The following is a 14465-nucleotide window of genomic DNA, read 5'->3' as shown; positions in this document are numbered from 1 at the left end:
AATTTGAGAAGACAAGAGTTGAGAGGTCAAGGTGGTTAGAATTCATGGAGCAGATTACTGAAGAGAGCACTGCGGAGAAAGAGTACTCAAGAGATCTGCCAAGGATTCCTCTCAAATATTTGGCTGAGTTTTGATCAGCACATGTGCATCAGAGAAGTATTGGACGCCAGGGAAAATGACTACCAGAAAAGACAAATTGAACAACAACACTCAGAGATCACAAAGCGCCAGGAATAGTTTGGTTCCCACCAGTGACAGTGGAAAGACCTCAGATCATACAGGATATCAAGTAAAATCCTCAGTTGTGGGACCAAATTAGCTGTTCTGGACCCACCTAACAAACTGAAAAGCAAGCTTTGAAAATGGAACAATTATTTCTGAGTAACTTTAGCTGCATTTGAGAACAAAGCCCCAAAATACTTAAAGGAACAAAAAATAACCAAAATATACTGTGTATTTTGAAATACAAAGACTATTATACTGAGATATTACTGTCTTCTGACTTTTGCTAATGATAGTGACCAATACTAGATTTACCAGTGGTCATATACTCTATCATAGCTTAAATGTTAATGTAGTGAATTATCTAATTAATTTACCTCATATTTTAATACTCTAAATTTGTGTTGTCCAAAAATGTAACTACTAGCAACATATGACTATTTGTACTTGATATATAGCTACAGTAACTAAGGAACTGAATTTTAAATTTTATTTGATTATAATTAATTTAAATTTAATAACTGACATTATATCCAATTATTGGAAAACTTTTAGCATGTCTGAAACAACTTGAGTAAATGAATCTTTTTCTAGTATACATTTAATCAAATCTAAATACAAATCAAGTATTTCCAATTAAGTCCATGTTGAAATATACTTTAAGTAGGATGACAAACCTGGGACTGAGAAGGTTTCTGGGATGAGGGATTTTTGGTACAAAAACCAGGAAAGTCCCAGGAAAACAAAAATAGTTTCATTATTCTCACTATAAATACAACATGCACACCAAATATTGAAGACTTTTAGTATAAAATACAAATGTAAAACAGTTCAGTAATTTTTTATACAGATTACACATTGAAATATAATGGTTATATTAAGTTAAATAAAATATATACTTAAAAATTTATTTCATCTGTTTCTTTTCACTTTTTTAAAATGTGGCTAGAGAATTTAAAATTACAAATATGTCTCACATTATTCTTCTATTGGGCAGCACTGCTCCAATATTTCCCCCTCACTTTCAAATATGTACCCCTATTACAGCACTCATTACCAATCGCTTTATGTGTCTATCACCCTCAGAAGACTATAAATTCCTGGAAGGTAATGATCATCTCTTATTCATGTTCACATTCTCCACCTATAAATGATGCTTTCACCAGGAAAAGATAAATAATAGTTAAGTAGAATGAATGACAAGGTGTAAAGGGTCACAGATCCAAAGACTATTACTAATAAACAAAGGGTTATATATATAAAATATGTACTTACTGAGTTTATTGCATTTACATATATATTTGTACAAGGTACATAATAAATATAAAAGGAAAGACATATTCTCCCAGAATGTAAATAACTCTAGAAACCAAACTCCATTATAAAAAATAAAAACCAAAGACAAAAGGCAAAATCGATAAGAGTCAAGAAATAAGAAAAAGCCTACTAGTCAGTGATGAAGAGGGAGACGGCAAAAGCTGCTCTGCAGAAGAGGCTGGCAGAGAGCAGAGCTACTGAGTGCAGAGATCAGGGATGGCCACAAGGGAGAGATGCACCAACTACAACAATGGAGAAGGACATGAAACTTAAATGAGTGACAGCTCTAACTGTGTTACACTATTTGATCTTCATTTCAGATTTATAAAGAAAGAATTATTGTATCTGATTTCAGAGAAAAGAAGACAAAGGCTCAAGGAACTAACTTTCCAATGGCCACACAAACTAATAATTGGTAGAGGTGGGCTTACAAAAACCAAGAGGATTTTCTTGATAACAAAACGCTGCTCTCCCCACTACATCACAGAGTGGCACTCAAGCACAGCCGACTGGGATGAATATAATGTTAAATACGTCTGTCTTATGTCCTCTGTATATTAGTGCATATGCATTCAGCAGAAGAGTCAACTATACGAGGAAGTTTATGAGGTTTCTAAAATTTTCCCAAGGCTTAAAGAGTAATTTAGAAAAGCTATGCCAATCCTAAATAGAGAATGATGAGACATAAACAAAATCTGAAAAAGATAAGCATGGAAAATTTTAATGGGTCAGTAAAATATGTTTATGTCCCATATTATAAAACATAAATTCAACTAACATTTATTAAGCACCTTTTATATTCAAAGCACTCTGCTAAGTACTCTTGGGTTAACAAAGATAATGTAGGCCATGTGACCACTATACAGGGCAAAATTTAGGTTCAAGCTCTGATAGAAGTATAAATGATATATACTCCTAAGACTTCAAGGAAAATATAGTTAAAGCTGAGAAAGGAGAGGTAGTTGAATTCCTTGGGGAACTAAAGTTAAGAGTGGGTCTCTCCATTGTATTTCTGCATTAAGGAGAAATTAAACCAACTAATATTTTATGACAATCTTTTAAGACAATAATGAAAGAATTTAAAGAGTCTGAAATAAGGCTTCTATCCCTCAAATACACACCTACACCACCCCAAAATGGTAAGAAATATTACCTCTCCTTGTAATACACAAGAAACAAATTAACTGAAATACAAGTTTGGGTTAATATTAAGAATGACTGACAAGGTACAGAAAAAAACAGTTATTTTGAATACTGCTGATCAAGGTATTAATAATAATACCGGTGATTTTCTGAAAGGCAAAATACCACTTAATGGAAGGACCCTTTGACTCAAATTATATTGTACAAAGTTATGCTATGTTGGTCAAGAAGTCACATTCCTTGTCATACATCTAAGGAAAGTCTCAACCTAAAGGGAGACAGATACCCAGATCTCTGTTAAGAGTCCGTCCAGGTTTATATTCTAAAGAAAATTTTCCATTTAACACATGGTACCACAAAATATACCATTCCATACCATAACAGATATTGTTATGATAAATTCTGGCTTATAAAAAATGACAAAACTGTATGTAATATAAAAATAAGACAGGGTCTTATATTTATTTTTCCTTAAGACACCCTAGGGCTTATTTTCAGGGGATGTGTTATTTTTTTTAAGTACGGTACAACAATCTACATTTATTCAAATATACTTAAGTCGTCTTCTTCTGGAACATCATCATAACTCTCCGAACCCCGGATTTCATCCTGAATTTCTTATGACTCTATTTCCTTTAGAACCATTGGCCCCAATCTCTCATACTGAGCAATAGAGATCTCATGGGGCAGATGAGAAGGGCTGCTCCTCTTCTTTACCTCTCCGTGACGAAATGCATGGGTTGTCCAGATATGCTGTGTAGCCACATCCATCACTAGGTCTTATTTTGGGGGTAGGGTTTATATTGTACAAATGCTTAGAAATCCTGCTAGGTGCTTATTTTCGGGGTAGGTCTTATTTTCGGGGAAACACGGTATAGAATGAAAAACTAAACCCTAAGATAGAAATACTGAAGGAAAAGGCAACTTTTAATAAGTTGAAACATAACTGAAAAAACATACCTAAACTGTCTATAAAAAAGAAAGTATGTATATTAATTACTCTTAAAGTAATTAAATTAATTTGAAAATTATTAGGACTTAAGGAGCTAAACTTTTTAGGTCTACAACCTTCACAATTCCAAACATTTCATTCTCTAAGCCAGTCAAAGTTATATGTAAGCTTAAAAAGTAGGACAACACTTCAGGGTACTTGGAAAATGGGAGTAATCAGTAAAATGAATAGCCTATTAAAAAATCAGTTCATATTAAGAAGTAGAATGCATGTATTTTAAAGTAGAGTACTATAATGGTAGCATATTATATACGTCATTGTTAATTTTTGCTGCCCTTAATTTCTCACTTAATTATACTATTATGATGAAATTGTTCTGTGTATTACAAAACCAAAAATAGAGAAAAATATTCAAATAATATTTATTCCATTAAAGGTAAAACATAATTTCACATACTTTACAATTTTAGTCTTGATATATGTGGCAAGTTAAATTTAATGTCTACTAACTTTAAAAGATAATAATGGATGTATTAATTATGAAAAAATGGAAAAAGCAAAATTGTATAAGTATTTATTGTTTCCATTTTTGAGATGTAATAGAATAAGTTACTCCAAGTCCAAGAAAAGCCTTTAGAAGTCTGAGAATAAAAACAACAAAACAGTTCAGAAATATAGGAAGGATATGTGACAAGAAAGGAGCTGGAACAAGTTTTTATAGTCCATGAATAAAACACCTGTTCTTTTTCACTTTTAGTGGCTCCTAGAATCAATCAAATTTTGCATAATCAGATATAAAAATATTCAATTAATTCGATGGTATTCAACTTTAACCTTCGTGGCAGTTTCCATTTTACATAAAACTTGTGGTTCTTAAAAATCTCTACATGATTTCTAATTTCTATATGTATAGTACCCAGATAAGTTTGGACATACCACTCAATATCAAAGTAAAGATCAGAGCTATATACTATCAAAAGTTATAATAAAATAATCTGAAATAATTCCTTCAAGCTATTTTTATTGATTTTCCTAAAATAGATTTTGATAACAGCATGTATGTGATATGAATCTTAAAGGTTTTAAAAATATCAAAATATGATTCAATAAAACTGTTCTAAGAGTTGGAGAGACTATGGCACACCCTCACCCACAAAATATGATCTCTAGTTGTATAACATAGATCTGAGAACCCCTATAAACAATACAAACTCTTCAGCATTTGTCACGGTCCAGAAATTAAACATTTGACTTCTCCTAATTGTCAAAAATACTAGTTCCTGTCTAAAATGTTCGATTAAAGGAGCTAAAGGTATGACTGTTTTCTAGAATCAGTCATACTTTGAGGCTTTAAACAATTAACATTTCTTTGTTCTTCCTTAAATTAAGATTTAATGTAAATATACAAAGATCAACGACATATTGACATATTGAACCCTTACCATCTAGGTAGTGGACATTTTTCTGTAATCTAATTTACCCTGTTACTATAATTCAAATTCAATGTTCATACCTAAGTTAAAAATTGAAAAACATGTAGCATGGGGCAGTAGTTAAGAGCATAAATTCTACAGCCAGAGTGCCTGAGTTCAAAAGCTGCCTCTACCATTAATTAGATGCTGGGCAAGGTAGTTAATATCACTATCTTACTTTCCTCATCTGTAAAATGAGAAAAAGAATAGTACTTCTACCTTCATATGGTTGTTATAAAGATGAAGTTAAAGATGTTAATGTCTGTGAAGTGTTAAGTATGCATACATTTAACGTTTGTTAAAAAAAAAATTTAAAGTTTATTAAATAAACAAATAAAAGATCCAAATATTAGAGAATGTTACTCATTCAAAACAGAAGATGATCTTGGTTATTAATTTTTTCATGATATTACTTATCTGTTACGGCACAGTATTATTACACATAAATCAAATTATCCATTATTTAAGAGCTCAAGGAATTTTTACATTATCAAAACAAAAACTTCAGATGGACTGAGTACAAAAGAATCTTTATTTTTATCACTTGCTTTATTTGTATCACTTAAAGTACCTAGTAAATTTTAAAAGCTATTATCAAAAATTAAAAGAGAAAAATTGTGAACAATTATTTCCGAATATTATTTTGTGTATTTTTTCCAAAACAGGAGCTTTCCAATGTCTTTCTAAGCACTTACGATAAACTCCACAGAAAGTAGTTTCAGGTTAGGCTAACCCAACAAATGAAAAACCTCAACGTAGAGACCAAATAGAGTAGATTTTTAAGGAGCCACCGTTAAATCTTTCTATATATAAGGTTGCCTATTATGTTTAAAATGTAAGTTTTTAATTTTTAAAAAATTATATGTAATTTCTCAGAAATTAATTTATATATAGTGATGATAGGTTAAGTGGTATATAGTCAGGTAAAATCATTTCACCATCACTGCAATGATTTCAAATTCAGTTAAATCGTAATACCTGGACAAATTTTTCTATGCATGTTTTATTTGAAAACATTTTATAAAGAAATCCTTTTATATTTTGGTAAAGTATTTACTTTTGCTTCTGGATCAAGTTCTTGGTCCCATAAGCAAAAAAGGCTGGAGGAAAATAATGCAAATTCAATACCAAGCTCAAACCAATTCTACAATGCTATTAACATTAAAAGTAAATAACTGTGCTTCTACATGAATGTCTTTTTTTTTTTTTTTAAAGACTGTAGTTAAGACAGTTGTCTTTCAAGTGAAACAGACTGAGATGGATTCGCAGCTCCACTACTTCTTAGCTAAATGAAGTGACTGTAAGCAAAAATGCTTCATCTCTCTAGTAGCCTCTGTGTCCTCATCAGGGAGATGGGTATCAAGAGTAGCTACCTCATGTAAGTGGTCTGAGGATTAGATGAGACAATTCTTTAAAAATAGTCCCTGACAATTTTAACTGCTCAAAAAACAAAACAAAACAAAAACAAAACAAACAAACAACAAAAACCCCCAAAGTTAGCACATATAAAACCATAGACATTTGGGAAACAAAACAAGAACAGAAATAAAATTCCTTTTTCACAGTGTTATTGAGAAACATTTTAATAAAACAGAAACTTTATTGTTAAAGGTTAAGAGTACATACCCTTAATGGTCCACACAACACACATACACAAACACGCTTCCTAAAATTGAGATTTTATTATGAAGAACTAATCAAATGCAAAAGTTTTACAACAGACACTCCCTCGCCCAGGTATTAATCAAAATACAAAAACTAAATACAAACATTTCTCAGTCCTGAAGGCTACACACCCTTACCTTATTCAGCAGTCTTCTAAGCTAGACCTCTTAGCCTTTGTCCGGGACAAACCACATGCTATTCTCCCCAACCTCACCTTGCCCTGAGATTTCACTATAAACCATTTTTTAAAAACAATATTACCTCTCAAGCTTTCTAAAGCTTAACTCAAACAATATCTCCACACCCGTCCTCCCCTCCCATATTATTTCTTTAGATAAACTGAAGAAAAAAAAAAGTACTTGGAATCCCAAAACAGTTAAATTTTACAGACATAGACACATAGACTCCCTATATACTTCAACTGGCAAGATCAAAAGTTTCAAAGATATAAAAATGATAGAATGTTCTTTCTTTTACACAGAACCCATTATTAAAAGAAAATATGGACTATAATAAGGTTCTTTTTACATTCTCTCCTAAACTAGAATAAATTTTTTAAAAAAATTATTTGATGACCTTGGAAACCAGACCATCACATAATTATCAGTAATAACCTATATCTGGTATTTTAGTTTTAAAAATGTGAATCTTAATTAAGTTGTAACTGTGGCTCAAGTTTTTCCCGGGAGACAGAGCAGTCTAACATGGTTTAAAAATCATGGAATGTTAATGTTTTTAATGATAGCATAATTCCAGTGAAAAACCATCTCTCTTAAATTTGGGGCTTACCTGTGCATCAATATCAATGGCAGGGTAGATAGGTAGCATGCCTGAAGGAGAGACGATAGGACTTGGACTTGGAGTCTGAGGTTGGGAAATGGAAGCAGCGATACTGTGGGTAGGAGTGTTTGACATTGCAGATGTTCTTCCACTGACTGCTGTTGAACAAAATAACTGCACTTAATAAGGATGAAACATTGTTAGGTAATAGTAAGAAATATTTGTTAGAAAATATTTAAAGACTTTTAAAAACAAAATATCTACAGGGAGACTACTACAATACTAATAACTCATTTTCCTGGTTATTTTTGACTGGATGACAATCTAAAATTAAAATGTATGCTGAGAGTAGCCCATTTTCTAAATAATAATCCACTGGGTGAAAAAAAATCCCTCTCATAAGTAGTCATGAAACCTTAACTCAAAATAACCCTGAAAACAAAAATATTTTGTATGTATTAAAAATATAAATGCAAATGATAAGTTGTACATTATATTTTCTTAATTAAAAAAGGAATAAAAGGTAAAACAGTCAAGATCAGAAGAGGGAAAATATGGTTTTTACTTGCCAATTCCACTCCTCATATTCCAGAACTAATGAAAGTAATATCACTGTTTGGGAGTGGAGAACCTTGCTATCCAATAATTTAAAACACCTCCTGCTATCATTTTACTAACTGTAGACAAGGGGATAATATTCTGCATTGTAGCCCTCTGTATGACAGTATATTCAAATATAAAAAATTTGAATAGTTCTTCATGAAAGAAACTACATTTCTATGTGAGGATCAAATGGGGGTAAAATGCTCACCACTCAATCCAGCAATCATACTGACTTACAAAGATAAAACTGAAAGGTTAGAGTAGAAATTATATGCACAATCATCTTTCACATATGGATTGTTAGTTTCTCTAAGTATGATTTTGCTGTGATATTATTTTCACCAAAATGTGCAACTTTTGGTAGGTATTTCAGATGGGAGAACTCCAAAGATGGTGGCATAGGATATACTGTAGATTCAGCTGAGGGCACTTTATTCCCTGATTGACTCACTTTAGGAATTGATATGTGAACTTCTCCTCTGCCCCCTATTAAAAATGCTATGGTATTAAAGTATGGGCATTAATCTTTGAATGGTGAACAGTAGTGCAGATGTGTGTTACCAAAGTAGTTATCAACTACATCAGACAGAAAACAATCAGGATTCACAACTGGATCTGAAACCCGGCAAAAGAGGTTATAATCCTGCCAGAATGAAAACTGAAATTGACCTTTTTATAACTATTAAAAACATAATTGTCAATTAAGAAATCTATTTTACATTAAATCCTTAGTTCAGGCACAAACACTATACATTATAGCAACACACATTCTATAATTATACATTTTTAAGTCCACTTAAAAGCCAAAGGAAAAATGAAGGAGGAAACAAAACAAAACAAAACAAAACAAAACAGAACAAAACACTGTTTGAATTCCTAGGGATCCAGACCAATAAATAGAAAAAGACACATACTAATATGTTAAAATGATTGTCTAGTGACCTTGATATTGTTACTCCATATTGATGGTTTTGTATGTTAAGAAAAAGATGAAGATAACTTAAAGTGTACATATTCTAGATATAAATTTCAAAATCATAAAATCTATAGGTCTTAAAATAGATTCCTTATGTTCTTTGATTGGATTTTCACAAATGGAAATACTAAACACCAAAAATAGCTTAAACAGGATGAACACCAGTCTAAATCATTGATTTTTAGTTCATGCTACTAAACAGGTAAAAAAAAAGAGTCTAAGCTTTATTGTTAAATGACTAATTATAATTCACATTTCAACTGGACTAATTTCTTTTAAAGAACGTAGTGAAATTAAAGAGTTTTCTTATTTGTTTGGTCAAATTGGTTGTTCTTATCACCTCATCTAAAAGGAGACAGGAAAAATCAATTCCCTCATTTAATTTCCTTTGGCATACCTATGAAACTGGTTTACTAAAATTAAATAACTGTCCATCATCACTCACCCATTTTCTACAGTTAAAAGTAACAAAAGTAAATATGTAGGTACCTGAAGGAACTGTGGTACAGATCTTTACATGTGGGGCTTCATTTTAGGGTTTGATTTAGAGAGGGAGAACCACATGCTCAGAAAAGTTTTAATGTCAGGGTAGATAAAGAGAACTGGAGACCATAGGAAAAACAATGTGTTAAGAAAGGTTAAAGAAAGAACTGATTTTGCTTTGGCTAGTGTGAAGAACAGGGAGGACAGAAGATTTTGGTTAGCCAACAACTAGAGAAAAAGAAACCAAATCTTATGAGAGAAGTCTAATAAATGAGGACTAAGAAGTAAACAGCGGAGGCTATAATAGAGGGAATGAAAGAAGACTATGAGCCTAATGAGATTGTAATATATTTTAAAAAATCCAAAGAAGAAGTAGAAATGATCATTAGTCAACTGAAGGGACAAATCCTACCACAGAAGTTTAAAGAATGAGGCTGTAGAGTGAACACATGAGTACACATGCAGATGTATGCATGTGCACATGCATGTTACCAGGATGAACTGTAGCTGAATGTTTTTAATTCTCATCTTCCTCCTCCTGGCTCTCTCTCCTCTCCCCATATAAATGAGAATAAAGAAGTAAAATATTCATATAGTATGACAAGTGTTTGTCATACTTACTAAAAAGTTATGTGTATTTAAAAAATTTTTATGTGGGAATACACAGAACTATTTTTGTTTGGTATACAAATCAACAGAAAAGCTACTTTACAAACTGCTTATAATTCTGATCAGTATAAAAAAATTGTACAACTGGCAAATCATTGTTGACAACTATGCCCAAGCACATCACGTAAACTCTGATAGCATATAAAAAAATTTTAAACATCCATTAGTATGGAATGTCTATTAATCATTTAAGTGTACAGGTTGACATTTAACACTATACATCCTTTGATAGTTTGATTGACATAATAGAGAACTATCATGATATATGTTAATGGCCATGGACTTAGTATCAAATTTGGGATTTATGGTACTATGTTCCAGTTTTCACAGGATATTTAAGAATTTGAAAATTGTATTACCAATTATTATAACCAGCTAGTGGTGATTAGTGGTAATTTTTAAATTTATAGAAAAATTTTATATTCATCAATGAGTCTTTAGAGTTCTTATTACTAATTATTATTAGCAGTTTTTCCAATGTAGTTACTTTACCCTTAAGTTTAGTAGAGATTTTCATTCCATATGTTACTGGTGAGGTGATATTAAAGGAAGACTAGATGGCTTTAGAGAAAATTTTAAGTATAAAATCTATTAGCTGGTTTCTTTGTTTCTGAATCTTAGATAAATATCTAAACACTATACAAATTAGTTTACTTTTAAAACATGAAACTTAAATTATGTATAATCTCATCATAATTATGTAATGCTACTAAAACATAGTTTTAAAATTCGGAAAAGTCAATCATCCTTTAAGTACAGACCAAGGAATAAAAATGAGGGAGAAATTAGATGAAAATTATCAAAATTTAACTGCTTATTCCTTTTTTTCATCCTTTTTCCCTTCCTTTTCAAATTTCCTGTTTGTCTTTTTCTTTGAAGAAGCAAATTTTTATCCTTCTCAAATAGAATTCTTATGGCTTATAACTCTATAAAATCTCATTCTACCAAAGTACCAAAATCTAGAAGCATCAAAACAACCTTTTAAAATATTTTTTCTTGCCAATAAAAATAATTAGAGTGGAGTTTCTCTGGCTACACATTTAAAAATATATCATTTATAATACCATCAGGGGACCACATCTTCCCATGATACAGTTAGAAAGAGACTACACATTAACATTCACAGGGGATAAAAATCACTGACATACAGTATAATCAAACCCTATTTGATTTGGTACTTTATTAATTTTGTAAAGGTGTTTATGTTTTTGTTTTTTTTTTTTCTAAAATCCACCAAGTTTGAAGTCTGATCCATTAGGATATAAAATACTTATGTTCACAAATAAGCTTTCTGTTGTGTCCTACTAGGTTTGCACTTCAACTTCTAACAATTTCCAAGTTTAGTAGTGTGAATACAGAAGCAAAATGCCAATATTCAATCTTAGTATTCTGAACTTAAAGGGAAAAACAAAAACAAAAATCAAACATTAACCCCACTACTGAAAAACCTAGATTTCCAGCCTACCCAGCTAAGCCAGAAAACTTCAGTCATTTGTATTGAATGAGCTAATCTTTAATTCGACCTGTATCCCTCTGAGAACTTCTGAGATTGAACTAATATTTCTAAAGATAAACATGGGTCAAGAGTCCAAAAATAGTTCAAGTTGGGTAACGGCAAAATTCACTCTTACTCGCCTTAAAGCAAATCATATTTGATACCTGCTCATAACAATATAAACCCACCTGCCATGATGTCATCCAGCGTGTCATTGAGGGTCTGAGCAGGGCTGGCTACCATTAACCCTTGTTGTGTTTCTGTCAGAATTCCTTGCCCCAGCCCTGCCAACTGTGCTTGGCCCAGTACTGGCTGTCCAACTATCACTCCTTGCAGTTCTGTAAGATTTGCGATGGACCCTGGAGGCAAGGGACCTGCCGCCAGGGGCAAAGCTTGAGGCATCGCCAGAGGCTGGATTGGTGCAAAACCCATCTGAGCAGCAGTCTGCTGGGGTTCATCTTTAAGCAAAACGGGATCCACTGGCTGTAATCGTGCATAGTCTCCCTCGGAAAGCTGTTCTCCAACCCCAACAGGAGTTAGTAATCCCAGGTGTTGGCAAGATTGTTGCTGCTGTTGCTGGAGTTGAATTCTTTGAGCTTTAACCTCTAGATACTGCTTTTTCAGCTGCTGCTGAGTTTTCAGTTGTAACTCTCGTTCTACTTTCTGTAGTTCCTCCAAAATCTTTTGTTTCTTCTGAATTTGTTCCTCCCTCGTTTTGTTCAGCTCCTCGATCTTCTCCTTGGTAAGTTGGTCAGCATGAGCCAGTTCCAAGGACTGCAGCTGTGCATTCTTTTCTATGGCTTCTTTTATCCTCTGTTCCAGTTCTGTTAACTTTCCCTGAGCCTCTTCTACAATGCTCTCTGGAGACTGATTGGTGATGTAACCCTGTACATCCTGGCTGTTTGCTGGCAAATGGCTGCTGGACTTTTGTTTAGAAGCAGCTGTGTGAAAAAGAAACCCCCTCAGAAGTGCACATGAATGGCATCCTCATTACAGAGTTACTGTTGGGAGGTTTAGTGCCAACAGTTATGCACCAAGTTATCATATCCACAGAAGGTGAAAATGCACTCTTAAAAAGTTAAAAACAAATCCACCTTCCTTTTCATAAATATAAAATGTATGTATTTTATGTGCATTATCTTTGGAAATTAATTTCAGAATTTTAAAAATATCACATGGCTAAAATTAGACAACAGAGGGATGCAGGTTTGTGATACCTAAGTGGTGCAATTAAAATACAATCTAAGGCTAGGTGTATATATTTCATATGGTCATAAAGATGAAAAACTCATCATAAGAACAAAACAATAATGCTAAATTATTAAGATGTAGGGAAAACTTAGACCTGTAAGTCAAGGTTTTTCCACATTTAATAGTCTATGACTTTTAAACACTCACACATACACACAAAGAGTACCCAAACCACTGAGAAGTAACAATTAAAATCCAACTAAGATATATATATATATATATATATATATATATATATATATATATATATATATATATATATATGTCTTTGTTGGAGGTCTATCACCTTCAAGACTGATATAGGCAAGATATAAATTCACATATTCACACAGCTATCTGGCAGTAGAGAACTGGGATTCAGTTTCCCTGGAAGAAAAGATGCTAGACTATGCCATCCATTGTATCTTCTGACAGCCAGGTGAATAGACAGATCTGGCTATAGGAATAGCAACCAATTGTTTGCTATACCAATTGAAAAAGGTGCCAAGGCTCTAAATTGGTAGTAATGATTGAAAAGAGCTGGTGGAAATACTTAGCATTCTTGTTGGTAAAAGAATATAGGTAGCCAAAAGACAAAACAAAAACTGCATTGGTTCTTGAGGTAAAACTTTTAAAAAGAAAAACTGATTCAAACTGGCAGGTGTAATGTTTGGGTACATAACTTAAGAACATGCATGGTGTAACATCCACAAGTGAAATATGGACTTCAGAATTCTAGAGGAATAAATAAGCATATCTGAAATAACTATGAATTATTGGTTGAGAAAAGGTATCCCAGATATAAAATCTATATTAAACCAATTATTCTAAAATAAGTGTTAATACTGGATCCATCTTGTTAATCTTCTGCCTTATAACATTAAAGAGAGTTGAGTAAATAATTTATAAAAATATCACCCAACTATACCCAGCTTAACATTTTACATAAATAAAAATTACTATTAGAGGAAATCATGGATAATCAGAATTGCATCAGTGATAAGCATCTGAATTTCTCCTGCTAATACTTCTAATTTTAGCAAATTAGTGCTATTAACTACTTCTCTCCCACTAACATGCTTTTTTCATTGGTAAAAGAAAAATCTTTAATTATGTCAACTTAGTAAAATTCATTTTTTGGAGAAATGGCTGGTTTTTATTGTAATCTATTTTTACCTGGAAAACAAGTAAGAAACAGTCTTTAGAAATATAACTGACCTTTATTCCTGATGGGGAGAGTAGTTGCAACATTGGCAGGTGGTTTGTCAGGCTCCTGAGGTGGGACAACCATGGGCAGTGCTTGAACCGGTACACGAGGAGCCTAGGACAATGGATTCTGATCATTAGTGTCCCACATAATCCAATAAATAATATGGTTTAAATAAAGAATACGTTACAGACTTATTCAAAGTATTTTTAATATACCACCAAATCAGACAATGACATGTTTACTGAAAA

General features: G+C 32.4%; 1 protein-coding gene across 6 annotated transcripts in view; it reads right to left on the bottom strand.

Moving 5' to 3' along the window:
- The window catches only part of ANKRD17 (ankyrin repeat domain 17), a 158897-nt gene that overhangs the window by 55445 nt on the left and 88987 nt on the right, over window positions 1-14465 (bottom strand). For 3 of the 6 annotated variants that reach the window (XM_012744846.2, XM_012744850.2, XM_012744865.3), the window contains exons 14-16: window positions 14226-14328; window positions 11966-12718; window positions 7561-7709 (exon numbers count right to left, since the gene is read on the bottom strand). In XM_012744846.2, coding sequence (XP_012600300.2) covers window positions 7561-7709; window positions 11966-12718; window positions 14226-14328 — 1005 coding nt within the window. The remainder of the gene's footprint in view (window positions 1-7560; window positions 7710-11965; window positions 12719-14225; window positions 14329-14465) is intronic. The other 3 variants (XM_020284306.2, XM_012744875.2, XM_075997802.1) reach the window with 3 other exon arrangements.

This window comes from Microcebus murinus, chromosome 26 (genome assembly GCF_040939455.1).
Source record: "Microcebus murinus isolate Inina chromosome 26, M.murinus_Inina_mat1.0, whole genome shotgun sequence".
NCBI lineage: Eukaryota > Metazoa > Chordata > Mammalia > Primates > Cheirogaleidae > Microcebus > Microcebus murinus.
The sequence above is the reverse complement of the archived record's forward strand: the minus strand, read 5'-3'. Positions and strand labels throughout refer to the sequence as shown.